The sequence below is a fragment of the Gymnoscopelus microlampas genome (assembly GCF_963454915.1).
Source record: "Gymnoscopelus microlampas genome assembly, chromosome: 20".
In the NCBI taxonomy this organism is placed as follows: Eukaryota; Metazoa; Chordata; class Actinopteri; order Myctophiformes; family Myctophidae; genus Gymnoscopelus; species Gymnoscopelus microlampas.
In genome coordinates this window covers 12,340,718-12,361,522 of record NC_139957.1, presented here as the reverse complement: position 1 = coordinate 12,361,522, position 20,805 = coordinate 12,340,718, and the positions used below count along the sequence as shown (strand labels likewise).

At 63.7% G+C, this 20,805-nt stretch overlaps 1 protein-coding gene across 1 annotated transcript; it reads right to left on the bottom strand.

Moving 5' to 3' along the window:
* Window positions 1-18,896: 18,896 nt before the first annotated feature.
* LOC311036870 (melatonin receptor type 1A-like) lies at window positions 18,897-20,567 on the bottom strand (the record flags this gene model as incomplete). Its single annotated transcript, XM_084045881.1, has 2 exons — window positions 18,897-19,297; window positions 19,802-20,567. 2 exons carry the CDS (start codon window positions 20,565-20,567, stop codon window positions 18,897-18,899), a joined length of 1,167 nt encoding a protein of 388 aa, XP_083902007.1.
* Window positions 20,568-20,805: the final 238 nt, after the last annotated feature.

Here is a 20,805-nt window from a genome sequence, read left to right as displayed (position 1 = left end):
TCTGCTCCACTCCGCTCTGAGACGCTCCGCTCTGAGACGCTCTGCTCCGCTCCGCTCTGAGACGCTCCGCTCTGAGACGCTCTGCTCCGCTCCGCTCTGAGACGCTCCGCTCTGAGACGCTCCGCTCTGAGACGCTCTGCTCTGAGACGCTCTGCTCTGAGACGCTCCGCTCTGAGACGCTCTGCTCCGCTCCGCTCTGAGACGCTCTGCTCCGCTCCGCTCTGAGACGCTCTGCTCTGAGACGCTCCGCTCTGCTCTGAGACGCTTTGCTCTGAGACGCTCCGCTCTGAGACGCTCTGCTCCGCTCCGCTCTGAGACGCTCTGCTCCGCTCCGCTCTGAGACGCTCTGCTCCGCTCCGCTCTGAGACGCTCTGCTCCGCTCCGCTCTGAGATGCTCCGCTCTGAGACGCTCTGCTCCGCTCCGCTCTGAGACGCTCCGCTCTGAGACGCTCCGCTCTGAGACGCTCCGCTCTGAGATGCTCCGCTCTGCTCTGAGACGCTCTGCTCCGCTCCGCTCTGAGACGCTCCGCTCTGCTCTGAGACGCTCTGCTCCGCTCCGCTCTGAGACGCTCTGTTCCGCTCCGCTCTGAAACGCTCTGAGACGCTCTGAGACGCTCCGCTCTGAGACGCTCCGCTCCACTCTGAGACGCTCTGCTCCGCTCCACTCTGAGATGCTCCGCTCTGAGACGCTCTGCTCCACTCCGCTCTGAGACGCTCCGCTCTGAGACGCTCTGCTCCGCTCCGCTCCGCTCTGCTCTGAGACGCTCTGCTCCGCTCCGCTCCGCTCTGCTCTGAGACGCTCTGCTCCGCTCCGCTCTGAGACGCTCCGCTCTGAGACGCTCTGCTCGACTCCGCTCTGCTCCGCTCTGCTCCGCTCCGCTCTGAGACGCTCTGCTCCGCTCCGTTCTGCTCCGCTCTGAGATGCTCCGCTCTGAGACGCTCTGCTCCGCTCCGCTCTGAGATGCTCCGCTCTGAGACGCTCTGCTCCACTCCGCTCTGAGACGCTCTGCTCCGCTCCGCTCCGCTCTGCTCTGAGACGCTCTGCTCTGAGACGCTCTGCTCCGCTCCGCTCTGAGATGCTCCGCTCTGAGACGCTCTGCTCCACTCCGCTCTGAGACGCTCCGCTCTGAGACGCTCTGCTCCGCTCCGCTCTGAGACGCTCCGCTCTGATCTGAGACGCTCTGCTCTGAGACGCTCTGCTCCGCTCCGCTCTGCTCCGCTCCGCTCTGAGACGCTCCGCTCTGAGATGCTCCGCTCTGAGACGCTCTGCTCCGCTCCGCTCTGAGACGCTCGGCTCCGCTCCGCTCTGAGACGCTCTGCTCTGAGACGCTCTGCTCCGCTCCGCTCTGAGACGCTCTGCTCCGCTCCGCTCTGAGACGCTCCGCTCTGCTCTGAGACGCTCTGCTCCGCTCCGCTCTGAGACGCTCCGCTCTGCTCTGAGACGCTCTGCTCTGAGACGCTCTGCTCCGCTCCGCTCTGAGACGCTCCGCTCTGAGACGCTCTGCTCCGCTCCGCTCTGAGATGCTCCGCTCTGAGACGCTCTGCTCCGCTCCGCTCTGAGACGCTCCGCTCTGATCTGAGACGCTCTGCTCTGAGACGCTCTGCTCCGCTCCGCTCTGCTCCGCTCCGCTCTGAGACGCTCCGCTCTGAGATGCTCCGCTCTGAGACGCTCTGCTCCGCTCCGCTCTGAGACGCTCGGCTCCGCTCCGCTCTGAGACGCTCTGCTCTGAGACGCTCTGCTCCGCTCCGCTCTGAGACGCTCTGCTCCGCTCCGCTCTGAGACGCTCCGCTCTGCTCTGAGACGCTCTGCTCCGCTCCGCTCTGAGACGCTCCGCTCTGCTCTGAGACGCTCTGCTCTGAGACGCTCTGCTCCGCTCCGCTCTGAGACGCTCCGCTCTGAGACGCTCTGCTCCGCTCCGCTCTGAGATGCTCCGCTCTGCTCTGAGACGCTCTGCTCCACTCCGCTCTGAGACACTCCGCTCTGAGACGCTCTGCTCCGCTCCGCTCCGCTCCGCTCTGCTCTGAGACGCTCTGCTCTGAGACGCTCTGCTCCGCTCCGCTCTGAGACCGCTCCGCTCCGCTCCGCTCTGAGATGCTCCGCTCTGCTCTGAGACGCTCCGCTCCGCTCTGAGACGCTCCGCTCCGCTCTGAGACGCTCTGCTCCGCTCCGCTCTGAGATGCTCCGCTCTGAGACGCTCTGCTCCACTCCGCTCTGAGACGCTCCGCTCTGAGACGCTCCGCTCCGCTCCGCTCTGAGACGCTCTGCTCTGCTCCGCTCCGCTCTGAGACGCTCCGCTCTGAGACGCTCCGCTCTGAGACGCTCTGCTCCGCTCCGCTCTGAGATGCTCCGCTCTGCTCTGAGACGCTCTGCTCCGCTCCGCTCTGAGACGCTCTGCTCCGCTCCGCTCTGAGATGCTCCGCTCTGAGACGCTCTGCTCCGCTCTGAGACGCTCCGCTCTGAGACGCTCTGCTCTGAGACGCTCCGCTCTGAGATGCTCCGCTCTGCTCTGAGACGCTCTGCTCCGCTCCGCTCTGAGACGCTCTGCTCCGCTCCGCTCTGAGATGCTCCGCTCTGAGACGCTCTGCTCCACTCCGCTCCGCTCTGCTCTGCTCTGAGACGCTCTGCTCTGAGACGCTCTGATCTACTCCGCTCTGAGACGCTCCGCTCTGAGACGCTCTGCTCCGCTCCGCTCTGAGACGCTCCGCTCTGCTCTGAGACGCTCTGCTCTGAGACGCTCTGCTCCGCTCCGCTCTGAGACGGAGCAGAGCGTCTCAGAGCAGAGCGGAGCATCTCAGAGCGGAGCGGAGCAGAGCGGAGCGGAGCAGAGCGTCTCAGAGCGGAGCGTCTCTGAGATGCTCCGCTCTGCTCCGCTCTGAGATGCTCCGCTCTGAGACGCTTTGCTCCACTCCGCTCTGAGATGCTCCGCTCTGCTCCGCTCTGCTCCGCTCTGCTCCGCTCTGCTCCGCTCCGCTCTGAGATGCTCCGCTCTGCTCCGCTCCGCTCTGAGACGCTCTGCTCCGCTCCGCTCTGAGATGCTCCGCTCTGAGACGCTCTGCTCCACTCCGCTCTGAGACGCTCCGCTCTGAGACGCTCTGCTCCGCTCCGCTCTGAGACGCTCCGCTCTGCTCTGAGACGCTCTGCTCTGAGACGCTCTGCTCCGCTCCGCTCTGAGACACTCCGCTCTGAGACGCTCTGCTCCGCTCCGCTCTGAGATGCTCCGCTCTGCTCTGAGACGCTCCGCTCTGAGACGCTCTGCTCCGCTCCGCTCTGAGATGCTCCGCTCTGAGACGCTCTGCTCCACTCCGCTCTGAGACGCTCCGCTCTGAGACACTCTGCTCCGCTCCGCTCCGCTCTGCTCTGAGACGCTCTGCTCTGAGACGCTCTGCTCCGCTCCGCTCTGAGACGCTCCGCTCTGAGACGCTCTGCTCGACTCCGCTCTGCTCCGCTCCGCTCTGAGACGCTCTGCTCCGCTCCGCTCTGCTCCGCTCTGAGATGCTCCGCTCTGAGACGCTCTGCTCCGCTCCGCTCTGAGATGCTCCGCTCTGAGACGCTCTGCTCCACTCCGCTCTGAGACGCTCCGCTCTGAGACGCTCTGCTCCGCTCCGCTCTGAGACGCTCCGCTCTGATCTGAGACGCTCTGCTCTGAGACGCTCTGCTCCGCTCCGCTCTGCTCCGCTCCGCTCTGAGACGCTCCGCTCTGAGATGCTCCGTTCTGAGACGCTCTGCTCCGCTCCGCTCTGAGACGCTCGGCTCCGCTCCGCTCTGAGACGCTCTGCTCTGAGACGCTCTGCTCCGCTCCGCTCTGAGACGCTCTGCTCCGCTCCGCTCTGAGACGCTCCGCTCTGCTCTGAGACGCTCTGCTCCGCTCCGCTCTGAGACGCTCCGCTCTGCTCTGAGACGCTCCGCTCTGAGACGCTCCGCTCTGAGACGCTCTGCTCCGCTCCGCTCCGCTCCGCTCCGCTCCGCTCTGAGATGCTCCGCTCTGCTCTGAGACGCTCTGCTCCGCTCTGCTCCGCTCCGCTCTGAGACGCTCTGCTCCGCTCCGCTCTGAGATGCTCCGCTCTGAGACGCTCTGCTCCGCTCTGAGACGCTCCGCTCTGAGACGCTCCGCTCCGCTCTGCTCTGAGACGCTCCGCTCTGAGATGCTCCGCTCTGCTCTGAGACGCTCTGCTCCGCTCCGCTCTGAGACGCTCCGCTCTGAGACGCTCTGCTCCGCTCTGCTCCGCTCCGCTCTGAGATGCTCCGCTCTGCTCTGAGACGCTCTGCTCCGCTCCGCTCTGAGACGCTCCGCTCTGCTCTGAGACGCTCTGCTCCGCTCCGCTCTGAGACGCTCTGCTCCGCTCCGCTCCGCTCTGAGATGCTCCGCTCTGCTCTGAGACGCTCCGCTCCGCTCTGAGACGCTCCGCTCCGCTCTGAGACGCTCTGCTCCGCTCCGCTCTGAGATGCTCCGCTCTGAGACGCTCTGCTCCACTCCGCTCTGAGACGCTCCGCTCTGAGACGCTCCGCTCCGCTCTGAGACGCTCTGCTCTGCTCCGCTCCGCTCTGAGACGCTCCGCTCTGAGACGCTCCGCTCTGAGACGCTCTGCTCCGCTCCGCTCTGAGATGCTCCGCTCTGCTCTGAGACGCTCTGCTCCGCTCCGCTCTGAGACGCTCTGCTCCGCTCCGCTCTGAGATGCTCCGCTCTGAGACGCTCTGCTCCGCTCTGAGACGCTCCGCTCTGAGACGCTCTGCTCTGAGACGCTCCGCTCTGAGATGCTCCGCTCTGCTCTGAGACGCTCTGCTCCGCTCCGCTCTGAGACGCTCTGCTCCGCTCCGCTCTGAGATGCTCCGCTCTGAGACGCTCTGCTCCACTCCGCTCCGCTCTGCTCTGCTCTGAGACGCTCTGCTCTGAGACGCTCTGCTCCACTCCGCTCTGAGACGCTCCGCTCTGAGACGCTCTGCTCCGCTCCGCTCTGAGACGCTCCGCTCTGCTCTGAGACGCTCTGCTCTGAGACGCTCTGCTCCGCTCCGCTCTGAGACGGAGCAGAGCGTCTCAGAGCAGAGCGGAGCATCTCAGAGCGGAGCGGAGCGGAGCAGAGCGTCTCAGAGCGGAGCGTCTCTGAGATGCTCCGCTCTGAGATGCTCCGCTCTGAGATGCTCTGCTCCGCTCCGCTCTGAGACGCTCCGCTCTGAGACGCTCCGCTCTGAGATGCTCCGCTCTGCTCTGAGACGCTCTGCTCCGCTCCGCTCTGAGACGCTCCGCTCTGCTCTGAGACGCTCTGCTCCGCTCCGCTCTGAGACGCTCTGTTCCGCTCCGCTCTGAGATGCTCCGCTCTGCTCTGAGACGCTCTGCTCCGCTCCGCTCTGAGACGTTCTGCTCCGCTCCGCTCTGAGATGCTCCGCTCTGAGACGCTCTGCTCCACTCCGCTCTGAGACGCTCCGCTCTGAGACACTCCGCTCTGAGACGCTCCGCTCCGCTCTGCTCTGAGGCGCTCTGCTCTGAGACGCTCTGCTCCGCTCCGCTCTGAGACGCTCTGCTCCGCTCCGCTCTGAGACGCTCCGCTCCGCTCCGCTCTGAGACGCTCCGCTCTGAGACGCGCTGCTCTGAGAGTGCTCCGCTCTGAGACGCTCCGCTCTGAGAGGCTCTGCTCCGCTCCGCTCTGAGACGCTCCGCTCTGAGAGGCTCTGAAACGCTCTGAAACGCTCTGAGACGCTCTGAGACGCTCCGCTCCGCTCTGAGACGCTCCGCTCCACTCTGAGATGCTCCGCTCTGCTCTGAGACGCTCTGCTCCGCTCTGCTCTGAGACGCTCTGCTCTGAGACGCTCTGAGACGCTCTGCTCTGAGACGCTCTGCTCTGAGACGCTCTGCTCCGCTCTGCTCCGCTCCGCTCTGAGACGCTCTGCTCTGCTCCGCTCCGCTCTGAGACGCTCTGCTCCGCTCCGCTCTGAGATGCTCCGCTCTGAGACGCTCTGCTCCACTCCGCTCTGAGATGCTCCGCTCTGCTCCGCTCCGCTCTGAGACGCTCTGCTCCGCTCCGCTCTGAGATGCTCCGCTCTGAGACGCTCTGCTCCACTCCGCTCTGAGACGCTCCGCTCTGAGACGCTCTGCTCCGCTCCGCTCTGAGACGCTCCGCTCCGCTCTGCTCTAAGACGCTCTGCTCTGAGACGCTCTGCTCCGCTCCGCTCTGAGACATTCCGCTCCGCTCTGCTCTGAGACGCTCTGCTCCGCTCCGCTCTGAGATGCTCCGCTCTGCTCTGAGACGCTCTGCTCCGCTCCGCTCTGAGACGCTCTGCTCCGCTCCGCTCTGAGATGCTCCGCTCTGAGACGCTCTGCTCTGAGACGCTCCGCTCTGAGACGCTCTGAGACGCTCCGCTCTGAGATGCTCCGCTCTGAGACGCTCTGCTCCGCTCCGCTCTGAGACGCTCCGCTCCGCTCCGCTCTGCTCTGAGACGCTCTGCTCTGAGACGCTCTGCTCCGCTCCGCTCTGAGACACTCCGCTCTGAGACGCTCTGCTCCGCTCCGCTCCGCTCCGCTCCGCTCTGCTCCGCTCCGCTCTGAGATGCTCCGCTCTGCTCTGAGACGCTCCGCTCTGAGACGCTCCGCTCTGCTCTGAGACGCTCTGCTCCGCTCCGCTCTGAGACGCTCTGCTCCGCTCCGCTCTGATATGCTCCGCTCTGCTCTGAGACGCTCCGCTCCGCTCTGACACGCTCTGCTCCGCTCTGCTCTGAGATGCTCCGCTCTGAGACGCTCTGCTCTGAGACGCTCCGCTCTGAGACGCTCCGCTCTGAGACGCTCCGCTCCGCTCTGCTCTGAGACGCTCTGCTCTGAGACGCTCTGCTCCGCTCCGCTCTGAGACGCTCTGCTCTGAGACGCTCTGCTCTGAGACGCTCCGCTCCGCTCTGCTCTGAGACGCTCTGCTCCGCTCCGCTCTGAGACGCTCCGCTCTGAGACGCTCTGCTCCGCTCCGCTCTGAGATGCTCCGCTCTGCTCTGAGACGCTCTGCTCCGCTCCGCTCTGAGACGCTCTGCTCCGCTCTGATGCTCCGCTCTGAGACGCTCTGCTCCACTCCGCTCTGAGACGCTCCGCTCTGAGACGCTCTGCTCCGCTCCGCTCCGCTCCGCTCCGCTCCGCTCTGCTCTGAGACGCTCTGCTCTGAGACGCTCTGCTCCGCTCCGCTCTGAGACGCTCCGCTCTGAGACGCTCTGCTCGACTCCGCTCTGCTCCGCTCCGCTCTGAGACGCTCTGCTCCGCTTCGCTCTGCTCCGCTCTGAGATGCTCCGCTCTGAGACGCTCTGCTCCGCTCCGCTCTGAGATGCTCCGCTCTGAGACGCTCTGCTCCACTCCGCTCTGAGACGCTCCGCTCTGAGACGCTCCGCTCTGAGACGCTCTGCTCCACTCCGCTCTGAGACGCTCCGCTCTGAGACGCTCCGCTCTGCTCTGAGACGCTCTGCTCTGAGACGCTCTGCTCCGCTCTGAGACGCTCCGCTCTGAGACGCTCTGCTCCACTCCGCTCCGCTCTGAGACGCTCCGCTCTGAGACGCTCTGCTCCACTCCGCTCTGAGACGCTCCGCTCTGAGACGCTCCGCTCTGCTCTGAGACGCTCTGCTCTGAGACGCTCTGCTCCGCTCCGCTCTGAGACGCTCCGCTCTGAGACGCTCTGCTCCACTCCGCTCCGCTCTGAGACGCTCTGCTCCGCTCCGCTCTGCTCCGCTCTGAGATGCTCCGCTCTGAGACGCTCTGCTCCGCTCCGCTCTGAGATGCTCCGCTCTGAGACGCTCTGCTCCACTCCGCTCTGCTCCACTCCGCTCTGAGACGCTCCGCTCTGAGACGCTCTGAGACGCTCCGCTCTGAGACGCTCTGCTCCGCTCCGCTCTGAGACGCTCCGCTCTGAGACGCTCCGCTCTGAGACGCTCCGCTCTGAGACGCTCTGCTCTGAGACGCTCCGCTCTGAGACGCTCTGCTCCGCTCCGCTCTGAGACGCTCTGCTCCGCTCTGCTCTGCTCCGCTCCGCTCTGAGACGCTCTGCTCTGAGACGCTCCGCTCTGCTCTGAGACGCTTTGCTCTGAGACGCTCCGCTCTGAGACGCTCTGCTCCGCTCCGCTCTGAGACGCTCTGCTCCGCTCCGCTCTGAGATGCTCCGCTCTGAGACGCTCTGCTCCGCTCCGCTCTGAGACGCTCCGCTCTGAGACGCTCCGCTCTGAGACGCTCCGCTCTGAGATGCTCCGCTCTGCTCTGAGACGCTCTGCTCCGCTCCGCTCTGAGACGCTCCGCTCTGCTCTGAGACGCTCTGCTCCGCTCCGCTCTGAGACGCTCTGTTCCGCTCCGCTCTGAAACGCTCTGAGACGCTCTGAGACGCTCCGCTCTGAGACGCTCCGCTCCACTCTGAGATGCTCCGCTCTGAGACGCTCCGCTCCGCTCCGCTCTGCTCTGAGACGCTCTGCTCTGAGACGCTCTGCTCCGCTCTGCTCTGCTCCGCTCCGCTCTGAGACGCTCTGCTCCGCTCCGCTCTGAGATGCTCCGCTCTGAGACGCTTTGCTCCACTCCGCTCTGAGATGCTCCGCTCTGCTCCGCTCTGCTCCGCTCTGCTCCGCTCTGCTCCGCTCCGCTCTGAGATGCTCCGCTCTGCTCCGCTCCGCTCTGAGACGCTCTGCTCCGCTCCGCTCTGCTCCGCTCCGCTCTGAGATGCTCCGCTCTGAGACGCTCTGCTCCACTCCGCTCTGAGACGCTCCGCTCTGAGACGCTCTGCTCCGCTCCGCTCTGAGACGCTCCGCTCCGCTCTGCTCTGAGACGCTCTGCTCTGAGACGCTCTGCTCCGCTCCGCTCTGAGACACTCCGCTCTGAGACGCTCTGCTCCGCTCCGCTCTGAGATGCTCCGCTCTGCTCTGAGACGCTCCGCTCTGAGACGCTCTGCTCCGCTCCGCTCTGAGATGCTCCGCTCTGAGACGCTCTGCTCCACTCCGCTCTGAGACGCTCCGCTCTGAGACGCTCTGCTCCGCTCCGCTCCGCTCTGCTCTGAGACGCTCTGCTCTGAGACGCTCTGCTCCGCTCCGCTCTGAGACGCTCCGCTCTGAGACGCTCTGCTCGACTCCGCTCTGCTCCGCTCCGCTCTGAGACGCTCTGCTCCGCTCCGCTCTGCTCCGCTCTGAGATGCTCCGCTCTGAGACGCTCTGCTCCGCTCCGCTCTGAGATGCTCCGCTCTGAGACGCTCTGCTCCACTCCGCTCTGAGACGCTCCGCTCTGAGACGCTCTGCTCCGCTCTGAGACGCTCCGCTCTGATCTGAGACGCTCTGCTCTGAGACGCTCTGCTCCGCTCCGCTCTGCTCCGCTCCGCTCTGAGACGCTCCGCTCTGAGATGCTCCGCTCTGAGACGCTCTGCTCCGCTCCGCTCTGAGACGCTCGGCTCCGCTCCGCTCTGAGACGCTCTGCTCTGAGACGCTCTGCTCCGCTCCGCTCTGAGACGCTCTGCTCCGCTCCGCTCTGAGACGCTCCGCTCTGCTCTGAGACGCTCTGCTCCGCTCCGCTCTGAGACGCTCCGCTCTGCTCTGAGACGCTCTGCTCTGAGACGCTCTGCTCCGCTCCGCTCTGAGACGCTCCGCTCTGAGACGCTCTGCTCCGCTCCGCTCTGAGATGCTCCGCTCTGCTCTGAGACGCTCTGCTCCGCTCCGCTCTGAGACGCTCTGCTCCGCTCCGCTCTGAGATGCTCCGCTCTGAGACGCTCTGCTCCACTCCGCTCTGAGACGCTCCGCTCTGAGACGCTCCGCTCGACTCCGCTCTGCTCCGCTCCGCTCTGAGACGCTCTGCTCCGCTCCGCTCTGCTCCGCTCTGAGATGCTCCGCTCTGAGACGCTCTGCTCCGCTCCGCTCTGAGATGCTCCGCTCTGAGACGCTCTGCTCCACTCCGCTCTGAGACGCTCCGCTCTGAGACGCTCTGCTCCGCTCCGCTCTGAGACGCTCCGCTCTGATCTGAGACGCTCTGCTCTGAGACGCTCTGCTCCGCTCCGCTCTGCTCCGCTCCGCTCTGAGACGCTCCGCTCTGAGATGCTCCGCTCTGAGACGCTCTGCTCCGCTCCGCTCTGAGACGCTCGGCTCCGCTCCGCTCTGAGACGCTCTGCTCTGAGACGCTCTGCTCCGCTCCGCTCTGAGACGCTCTGCTCCGCTCCGCTCTGAGACGCTCCGCTCTGCTCTGAGACGCTCTGCTCCGCTCCGCTCTGAGACGCTCCGCTCTGCTCTGAGACGCTCTGCTCTGAGACGCTCTGCTCCGCTCCGCTCTGAGACGCTCCGCTCTGAGACGCTCTGCTGAGACGCTCTGCTCTGAGACGCTCTGCTCCGCTCCGCTCTGAGACGCTCCGCTCTGAGACGCTCTGCTCCACTCCGCTCCGCTCTGAGACGCTCCGCTCTGAGACGCTCTGCTCCACTCCGCTCTGAGACGCTCCGCTCTGAGACGCTCCGCTCTGCTCTGAGACGCTCTGCTCTGAGACGCTCTGCTCCGCTCCGCTCTGAGACGCTCCGCTCTGAGACGCTCTGCTCCACTCCGCTCCGCTCTGAGACGCTCTGCTCCGCTCCGCTCTGCTCCGCTCTGAGATGCTCCGCTCTGAGACGCTCTGCTCCGCTCCGCTCTGAGATGCTCCGCTCTGAGACGCTCTGCTCCACTCCGCTCTGCTCCACTCCGCTCTGAGACGCTCCGCTCTGAGACGCTCTGAGACGCTCCGCTCTGAGACGCTCTGCTCCGCTCCGCTCTGAGACGCTCCGCTCTGAGACGCTCCGCTCTGAGACGCTCCGCTCTGAGACGCTCTGCTCTGAGACGCTCCGCTCTGAGACGCTCTGCTCCGCTCCGCTCTGAGACGCTCTGCTCCGCTCTGCTCTGCTCCGCTCCGCTCTGAGACGCTCTGCTCTGAGACGCTCCGCTCTGCTCTGAGACGCTTTGCTCTGAGACGCTCCGCTCTGAGACGCTCTGCTCCGCTCCGCTCTGAGACGCTCTGCTCCGCTCCGCTCTGAGATGCTCCGCTCTGAGACGCTCTGCTCCGCTCCGCTCTGAGACGCTCCGCTCTGAGACGCTCCGCTCTGAGACGCTCCGCTCTGAGATGCTCCGCTCTGCTCTGAGACGCTCTGCTCCGCTCCGCTCTGAGACGCTCCGCTCTGCTCTGAGACGCTCTGCTCCGCTCCGCTCTGAGACGCTCTGTTCCGCTCCGCTCTGAAACGCTCTGAGACGCTCTGAGACGCTCCGCTCTGAGACGCTCCGCTCCACTCTGAGATGCTCCGCTCTGAGACGCTCCGCTCCGCTCCGCTCTGCTCTGAGACGCTCTGCTCTGAGACGCTCTGCTCCGCTCTGCTCTGCTCCGCTCCGCTCTGAGACGCTCTGCTCCGCTCCGCTCTGAGATGCTCCGCTCTGAGACGCTTTGCTCCACTCCGCTCTGAGATGCTCCGCTCTGCTCCGCTCTGCTCCGCTCTGCTCCGCTCTGCTCCGCTCCGCTCTGAGATGCTCCGCTCTGCTCCGCTCCGCTCTGAGACGCTCTGCTCCGCTCCGCTCTGCTCCGCTCCGCTCTGAGATGCTCCGCTCTGAGACGCTCTGCTCCACTCCGCTCTGAGACGCTCCGCTCTGAGACGCTCTGCTCCGCTCCGCTCTGAGACGCTCCGCTCCGCTCTGCTCTGAGACGCTCTGCTCTGAGACGCTCTGCTCCGCTCCGCTCTGAGACACTCCGCTCTGAGACGCTCTGCTCCGCTCCGCTCTGAGATGCTCCGCTCTGCTCTGAGACGCTCCGCTCTGAGACGCTCTGCTCCGCTCCGCTCTGAGATGCTCCGCTCTGAGACGCTCTGCTCCACTCCGCTCTGAGACGCTCCGCTCTGAGACGCTCTGCTCCGCTCCGCTCCGCTCTGCTCTGAGACGCTCTGCTCTGAGACGCTCTGCTCCGCTCCGCTCTGAGACGCTCCGCTCTGAGACGCTCTGCTCGACTCCGCTCTGCTCCGCTCCGCTCTGAGACGCTCTGCTCCGCTCCGCTCTGCTCCGCTCTGAGATGCTCCGCTCTGAGACGCTCTGCTCCGCTCCGCTCTGAGATGCTCCGCTCTGAGACGCTCTGCTCCACTCCGCTCTGAGACGCTCCGCTCTGAGACGCTCTGCTCCGCTCTGAGACGCTCCGCTCTGATCTGAGACGCTCTGCTCTGAGACGCTCTGCTCCGCTCCGCTCTGCTCCGCTCCGCTCTGAGACGCTCCGCTCTGAGATGCTCCGCTCTGAGACGCTCTGCTCCGCTCCGCTCTGAGACGCTCGGCTCCGCTCCGCTCTGAGACGCTCTGCTCTGAGACGCTCTGCTCCGCTCCGCTCTGAGACGCTCTGCTCCGCTCCGCTCTGAGACGCTCCGCTCTGCTCTGAGACGCTCTGCTCCGCTCCGCTCTGAGACGCTCCGCTCTGCTCTGAGACGCTCTGCTCTGAGACGCTCTGCTCCGCTCCGCTCTGAGACGCTCCGCTCTGAGACGCTCTGCTCCGCTCCGCTCTGAGATGCTCCGCTCTGCTCTGAGACGCTCTGCTCCGCTCCGCTCTGAGACGCTCTGCTCCGCTCCGCTCTGAGATGCTCCGCTCTGAGACGCTCTGCTCCACTCCGCTCTGAGACGCTCCGCTCTGAGACGCTCCGCTCGACTCCGCTCTGCTCCGCTCCGCTCTGAGACGCTCTGCTCCGCTCCGCTCTGCTCCGCTCTGAGATGCTCCGCTCTGAGACGCTCTGCTCCGCTCCGCTCTGAGATGCTCCGCTCTGAGACGCTCTGCTCCACTCCGCTCTGAGACGCTCCGCTCTGAGACGCTCTGCTCCGCTCCGCTCTGAGACGCTCCGCTCTGATCTGAGACGCTCTGCTCTGAGACGCTCTGCTCCGCTCCGCTCTGCTCCGCTCCGCTCTGAGACGCTCCGCTCTGAGATGCTCCGCTCTGAGACGCTCTGCTCCGCTCCGCTCTGAGACGCTCGGCTCCGCTCCGCTCTGAGACGCTCTGCTCTGAGACGCTCTGCTCCGCTCCGCTCTGAGACGCTCTGCTCCGCTCCGCTCTGAGACGCTCCGCTCTGCTCTGAGACGCTCTGCTCCGCTCCGCTCTGAGACGCTCCGCTCTGCTCTGAGACGCTCTGCTCTGAGACGCTCTGCTCCGCTCCGCTCTGAGACGCTCCGCTCTGAGACGCTCTGCTCCGCTCCGCTCTGAGATGCTCCGCTCTGCTCTGAGACGCTCTGCTCCGCTCCGCTCTGAGACGCTCTGCTCCGCTCCGCTCTGAGATGCTCCGCTCTGAGACGCTCCGCTCTGAGACGCTCCGCTCTGAGACGCTCCGCTCCGCTCCGCTCTGCTCTGAGACGCTCTGCTCTGAGACGCTCTGCTCCGCTCCGCTCTGAGACGCTCCGCTCTGAGACGCTCTGCTCCACTCCGCTCTGCTCCGCTCCGCTCTGAGACGCTCTGCTCCGCTCCGCTCTGCTCCGCTCTGAGATGCTCCGCTCTGAGACGCTCTGCTCCGCTCCGCTCTGAGATGCTCCGCTCCGCTCTGAGACGCTCTGCTCCGCTCCGCTCTGAGATGCTCCTCTCTGAGACGCTCTGCTCCACTCCGCTCTGAGACGCTCCGCTCTGAGACGCTCTGCTCTGAGACGCTCTGCTCCGCTCCGCTCTGAGACGCTCTGCTCCGCTCCGCTCTGAGACGCTCTGCTCTGAGAGTGCTCCGCTCTGAGACGCTCCGCTCTGAGAGGCTCTGCTCCGCTCCGCTCTGAAACGCTCTGAGACGCTCCGCTCCGCTCTGAGACGCTCCGCTCCACTCTGAGATGCTCCGCTCTGCTCTGAGACGCTCTGCTCCGCTCCGCTCTGAGACGCTCTGCTCTGAGACGCTCTGCTCCGCTCCGCTCTGAGACGCTCTGCTCCGCTCCGCTCTGAGACGCTCCGCTCCGCTCTGCTCTGAGACGCTCTGCTCTGAGACGCTCTGCTCCGCTCCGCTCTGAGACGCTCTGCTCCACTCCGCTCTGAGACGCTCCGCTCTGAGACGCTCTGCTCCACTCCGCTCTGAGACGCTCCGCTCTGAGACGCTCCGCTCTGCTCTGAGACGCTCTGCTCTGAGACGCTCTGCTCCGCTCCGCTCTGAGACGCTCCGCTCTGAGACGCTCTGCTCCACTCCGCTCCGCTCTGAGACGCTCCGCTCTGAGACGCTCTGCTCCACTCCGCTCTGAGACGCTCCGCTCTGAGACGCTCCGCTCTGCTCTGAGACGCTCTGCTCTGAGACGCTCTGCTCCGCTCCGCTCTGAGACGCTCCGCTCTGAGACGCTCTGCTCCACTCCGCTCCGCTCTGAGACGCTCTGCTCCGCTCCGCTCTGCTCCGCTCTGAGATGCTCCGCTCTGAGACGCTCTGCTCCGCTCCGCTCTGAGATGCTCCGCTCTGAGACGCTCTGCTCCACTCCGCTCTGCTCCACTCCGCTCTGAGACGCTCCGCTCTGAGACGCTCTGAGACGCTCCGCTCTGAGACGCTCTGCTCCGCTCCGCTCTGAGACGCTCCGCTCTGAGACGCTCCGCTCTGAGACGCTCCGCTCTGAGACGCTCTGCTCTGAGACGCTCCGCTCTGAGACGCTCTGCTCCGCTCCGCTCTGAGACGCTCTGCTCCGCTCTGCTCTGCTCCGCTCCGCTCTGAGACGCTCTGCTCTGAGACGCTCCGCTCTGCTCTGAGACGCTTTGCTCTGAGACGCTCCGCTCTGAGACGCTCTGCTCCGCTCCGCTCTGAGACGCTCTGCTCCGCTCCGCTCTGAGATGCTCCGCTCTGAGACGCTCTGCTCCGCTCCGCTCTGAGACGCTCCGCTCTGAGACGCTCCGCTCTGAGACGCTCCGCTCTGAGATGCTCCGCTCTGCTCTGAGACGCTCTGCTCCGCTCCGCTCTGAGACGCTCCGCTCTGCTCTGAGACGCTCTGCTCCGCTCCGCTCTGAGACGCTCTGTTCCGCTCCGCTCTGAAACGCTCTGAGACGCTCTGAGACGCTCCGCTCTGAGACGCTCCGCTCCACTCTGAGATGCTCCGCTCTGAGACGCTCCGCTCTGCTCTGAGACGCTCTGCTCTGAGACGCTCTGCTCCGCTCTGCTCTGCTCCGCTCCGCTCTGAGACGCTCTGCTCCGCTCCGCTCTGAGATGCTCCGCTCTGAGACGCTTTGCTCCACTCCGCTCTGAGATGCTCCGCTCTGCTCCGCTCTGCTCCGCTCTGCTCCGCTCTGCTCCGCTCCGCTCTGAGATGCTCCGCTCTGCTCCGCTCCGCTCTGAGACGCTCTGCTCCGCTCCGCTCTGCTCCGCTCCGCTCTGAGATGCTCCGCTCTGAGACGCTCTGCTCCACTCCGCTCTGAGACGCTCCGCTCTGAGACGCTCTGCTCCGCTCCGCTCTGAGACGCTCCGCTCCGCTCTGCTCTGAGACGCTCTGCTCTGAGACGCTCTGCTCCGCTCCGCTCTGAGACACTCCGCTCTGAGACGCTCTGCTCCGCTCCGCTCTGAGATGCTCCGCTCTGCTCTGAGACGCTCCGCTCTGAGACGCTCTGCTCCGCTCCGCTCTGAGATGCTCCGCTCTGAGACGCTCTGCTCCACTCCGCTCTGAGACGCTCCGCTCTGAGACGCTCTGCTCCGCTCCGCTCCGCTCTGCTCTGAGACGCTCTGCTCTGAGACGCTCTGCTCCGCTCCGCTCTGAGACGCTCCGCTCTGAGACGCTCTGCTCGACTCCGCTCTGCTCCGCTCTGCTCCGCTCCGCTCTGAGACGCTCTGCTCCGCTCCGCTCTGCTCCGCTCTGAGATGCTCCGCTCTGAGACGCTCTGCTCCGCTCCGCTCTGAGATGCTCCGCTCTGAGACGCTCTGCTCCACTCCGCTCTGAGACGCTCCGCTCTGAGACGCTCTGCTCCGCTCTGAGACGCTCCGCTCTGATCTGAGACGCTCTGCTCTGAGACGCTCTGCTCCGCTCCGCTCTGCTCCGCTCCGCTCTGAGACGCTCCGCTCTGAGATGCTCCGCTCTGAGACGCTCTGCTCCGCTCCGCTCTGAGACGCTCGGCTCCGCTCCGCTCTGAGACGCTCTGCTCTGAGACGCTCTGCTCCGCTCCGCTCTGAGACGCTCTGCTCCGCTCCGCTCTGAGACGCTCCGCTCTGCTCTGAGACGCTCTGCTCCGCTCCGCTCTGAGACGCTCCGCTCTGCTCTGAGACGCTCTGCTCTGAGACGCTCTGCTCCGCTCCGCTCTGAGACGCTCCGCTCTGAGACGCTCTGCTCCGCTCCGCTCTGAGATGCTCCGCTCTGCTCTGAGACGCTCTGCTCCGCTCCGCTCTGAGACGCTCTGCTCCGCTCCGCTCTGAGATGCTCCGCTCTGAGACGCTCTGCTCCACTCCGCTCTGAGACGCTCCGCTCTGAGACGCTCCGCTCGACTCCGCTCTGCTCCGCTCCGCTCTGAGACGCTCTGCTCCGCTCCGCTCTGCTCCGCTCTGAGATGCTCCGCTCTGAGACGCTCTGCTCCGCTCCGCTCTGAGATGCTCCGCTCTGAGACGCTCTGCTCCACTCCGCTCTGAGACGCTCCGCTCTGAGACGCTCTGCTCCGCTCCGCTCTGAGACGCTCCGCTCTGATCTGAGACGCTCTGCTCTGAGACGCTCTGCTCCGCTCCGCTCTGCTCCGCTCCGCTCTGAGACGCTCCGCTCTGAGATGCTCCGCTCTGAGACGCTCTGCTCCGCTCCGCTCTGAGACGCTCGGCTCCGCTCCGCTCTGAGACGCTCTGCTCTGAGACGCTCTGCTCCGCTCCGCTCTGAGACGCTCTGCTCCGCTCCGCTCTGAGACGCTCCGCTCTGCTCTGAGACGCTCTGCTCCGCTCCGCTCTGAGACGCTCCGCTCTGCTCTGAGACGCTCTGCTCTGAGACGCTCTGCTCCGCTCCGCTCTGAGACGCTCCGCTCTGAGACGCTCTGCTCCGCTCCGCTCTGAGATGCTCCGCTCTGCTCTGAGACGCTCTGCTCCGCTCCGCTCTGAGACGCTCTGCTCCGCTCCGCTCTGAGATGCTCCGCTCTGAGACGCTCCGCTCTGAGACGCTCCGCTCTGAGACGCTCCGCTCCGCTCCGCTCCGCTCCGCTCCGCTCTGCTCTGAGACGCTCTGCTCTGAGACGCTCTGCTCCGCTCCGCTCTGAGACGCTCCGCTCTGAGACGCTCTGCTCCACTCCGCTCTGCTCCGCTCCGCTCTGAGACGCTCTGCTCCGCTCCGCTCTGCTCCGCTCTGAGATGCTCCGCTCTGAGACGCTCTGCTCCGCTCCGCTCTGAGATGCTCCGCTCCGCTCTGAGACGCTCTGCTCCGCTCCGCTCTGAGATGCTCCTCTCTGAGACGCTCTGCTCCACTCCGCTCTGAGACGCTCCGCTCTGAGACGCTCTGCTCTGAGACGCTCTGCTCCGCTCCGCTCTGAGACGCTCTGCTCCGCTCCGCTCTGAGACGCTCTGCTCTGAGAGTGCTCCGCTCTGAGACGCTCCGCTCTGAGAGGCTCTGCTCCGCTCCGCTCTGAAACGCTCTGAGACGCTCCGCTCCGCTCTGAGACGCTCCGCTCCACTCTGAGATGCTCCGCTCTGCTCTGAGACGCTCTGCTCCGCTCCGCTCTGAGACGCTCTGCTCTGAGACGCTCTGCTCCGCTCCGCTCTGAGACGCTCTGCTCCGCTCCGCTCTGAGACGCTCCGCTCCGCTCTGCTCTGAGACGCTCTGCTCTGAGACGCTCTGCTCCGCTCCGCTCTGAGACGCTCCGCTCTGAGACGCTCTGCTCCGCTCCGCTCTGAGATGCTCCGCTCTGCTCTGAGACGCTCTGCTCCGCTCCGCTCTGAGACGCTCTGCTCCACTCCGCTCTGAGACGCTCCGCTCTGAGACGCTCTGCTCCGCTCCGCTCTGAGACGCTCCGCTCTGAGACGCTCTGCTCCACTCCGTTCTGAGACGCTCCGCTCTGAGACGCTCTGCTCCGCTCCGCTCTGAGACGCTCCGCTCTGCTCTGAGAAGCTCTGCTCTGAGACGCTCTGCTCCGCTCCGCTCCGCTCTGAGACGCTCCGCTCTGAGATGCTCCGCTCTGAGACGCTCTGCTCCGCTCCGCTCTGAGACGCTCTGCTCCGCTCCGCTCTGAGACGCTCTGCTCTGAGACGCTCTGCTCCGCTCCGCTCTGAGACGCTCTGCTCCGCTCCGCTCTGAGACGCTCTGCTCCGCTCCGCTCTGAGACGCTCTGCTCCGCTCCGCTCTGAGACGCTCCGCTCCGCTCCGCTCTGCTCTGAGACGCTCTGCTCTGAGACGCTCTGCTCCGCTCCGCTCTGAGACGCTCCGCTCTGAGACGCTCTGCTCCGCTCCGCTCTGAGAGGTTGAGAGTTCGAATCCTGTTAATGACAGTAGGTTGAGATGTCCAATCAAACCATTATGTTTCCATCTCTCTCTCTCATCAATCTATTGTTTCCATGTCACTCTCTCTCTCTTCAATCTATTCCGTTTCCATGTCTCTCTCTCTCTCTCTATTCACTGGCCCCGTATTATCGCTGCTTGCAGCTATATTTTTTTCTTATTTTTTGTGGGTATTAAAAATGTCTTATAAGTCCTTAAATTGTCATTTCACTGGGGACCCCCCAACAATCATGTGGGGGCCCACCTGGGGTTCAGGCTGAGAACCACTAGGATATGTTATAAAATTCATTATATCTTTGATGTCGAGCTCCGTATTTCAACGTGTTTTTTTAATGCCCTACTTTGTCATACAGCAGTGTCGCCCCAAAAGTAGCGAAAACAGCAGATCTGCAAGCTCCTGTAGATCTGCTATTTTGTGACTAAATAACTACATTGGATCCATTTGAACACAGGTTTCTTTTCCCCATTTCATGAAAAGTAACGTTTCTTCTGCATAGCAACAAAGATTATGATAATAGTACATTGCTTTGATTAGGTGATTATTATATTGGCATGCTGCTATATAGTGCAATAACTCACCAAGTCAGGCCCGTGCCCTGAGATGATGTTGATCAGCAGAGTCACCACCATGGGCATCCAGAAGAGCGTGAACGCGATGATGATGTACCCGAAACGCTTGGCCAACCTCCCCTCCATGCGTTTCTTTCCCCGTTCCCTCGCGTGGGGGGTCAAGAGACACACCGCCCCCACGATCTCCGGACGTGATACCACCGTGGCGGATCTTTTTAGAGATGATCGGTTCTTCTCCCTGGAAGGAGGACTGGCCGCTTCTGCCACGGTGATGACCGGGCACTGCTGCCCGCTGGACGAGCCCACGGCGGCGGCGGCGGGGGGGAGAGAAGAATCGGCGGGAGCTGTCCGGGGTGCTGAAGCTGCTGGAACTGTCCTCGGTCCTGAAGCTGTGAGGCAGTGGTGTAGAGTAACTAAGTACATTCACTCAAGTACTGTACTTAAGTACAATTTTGAGGTATTTTTTACTTTACTGAAGTATTTCCAATTGTCTGTACTTTTACTTACTACTCCACTACATCTCAGAGGCAAAATGTTAACTTTTACTGCACTACAACAATTTGAAAACGTTATAGTTACTTTGTAGATTTTGGTTATTTATACAAAACATACACAACTTCAGATCTACAAGCTCACAATGCGTTGCAAAGCGACGCGTTGTGAGCTTGTAGATCAGCTATTTTCAAAAGATTTTTATACATTTTGAAAACTTTAAATGGGGCAGTCTGCATAATGAGTAAGCCTACTTTTACTTTTGGTTCTTTAAGTACATTTTGATACCAATACTTTTGTACTTTTACTCAAGTACATTTTGAATTCCAGACATGCAGAGTATAGCCTACTTCTACATTGCAGTATTGATACTTAACTTAAGTTAAAAAAAGAAATAGTACTTTTTCCACCACCGGCTGTGAGGCTGAGCCAGCTCCACACGTGTCCCACCACCGTCGGCCTCAGCTGGATCCCGCTGTTGAACACCTTCTTGCTGTGCTGCCTCACGATGCGGAATATCCTCAGGTAATGGACGATGATCATGGTCAGGGAGCAGCCCCACACCGGCACCAGCACGTAAGCCCCAAACGGGTCCGTGTAATCGGCGTGAGACTCGTCGCGGAACTGGCCCCACACCAGCCGACGGCAGAGCATGTAAAAGACGGCCTGTTTGGAGAGGGTCAGCGAGACCACGGCCAGGACGAGCCCGCACGCCCAGATGGAGAGGATCCACAGGCGGATCCTCGCCCTGCGTCGCTCGGTCTGCATGAACGGGTGGGCGATGGCCTGGAAGCGCTCCACGCTGATGTCGACCAGCGTGAGCAGCTGGACGCAGCTGCACAGCGCGTAGATGAACTGCTGCAGGGCGCACAGGACGGGCGACACCGAGCCCTCCTGGCCGTAGCGCAGGAGAGAGAAGAGCAACAGCGGCGTGTCCACGGAGCACTTCAACAGGTCACTGGCGGCCAGGCTGACCAGCAGCGCGTTGTTGGAGTTCTGCAGGCTCTTGGTCCGGTACACCACCCAGCACACCAGCAGGTTCCCGGGTAAACCCAGGACCAGGGTTAAACTCAGGATCGCGCAGTTGAACGCGAGGAATATCGCGTCCGTGGTCGCGTCGTCTGCCGCCTCGGCAGCCGTTTCGTTCCAAAAAGTATCCGGATCCATCATGATCTCTCAGCCGTGTTTTTGTGTTACCGTCTCTCCCAGTGTTGTGTTCTATTTTTTTTCGGAAGGTATACGCTACGATACGATGCGCGTGGTCGTGGGTATACGCTCTCGCGTTTTCAATGGATGAAACAGTTTTTGAAGGTATACGGTAGTGCCGAAAAAAAATCTCAAGGTATACGCCGTACACAGCATCTGACGGTAGAACACACCACTGGTCTCTCCTCCTTCCTCCCAC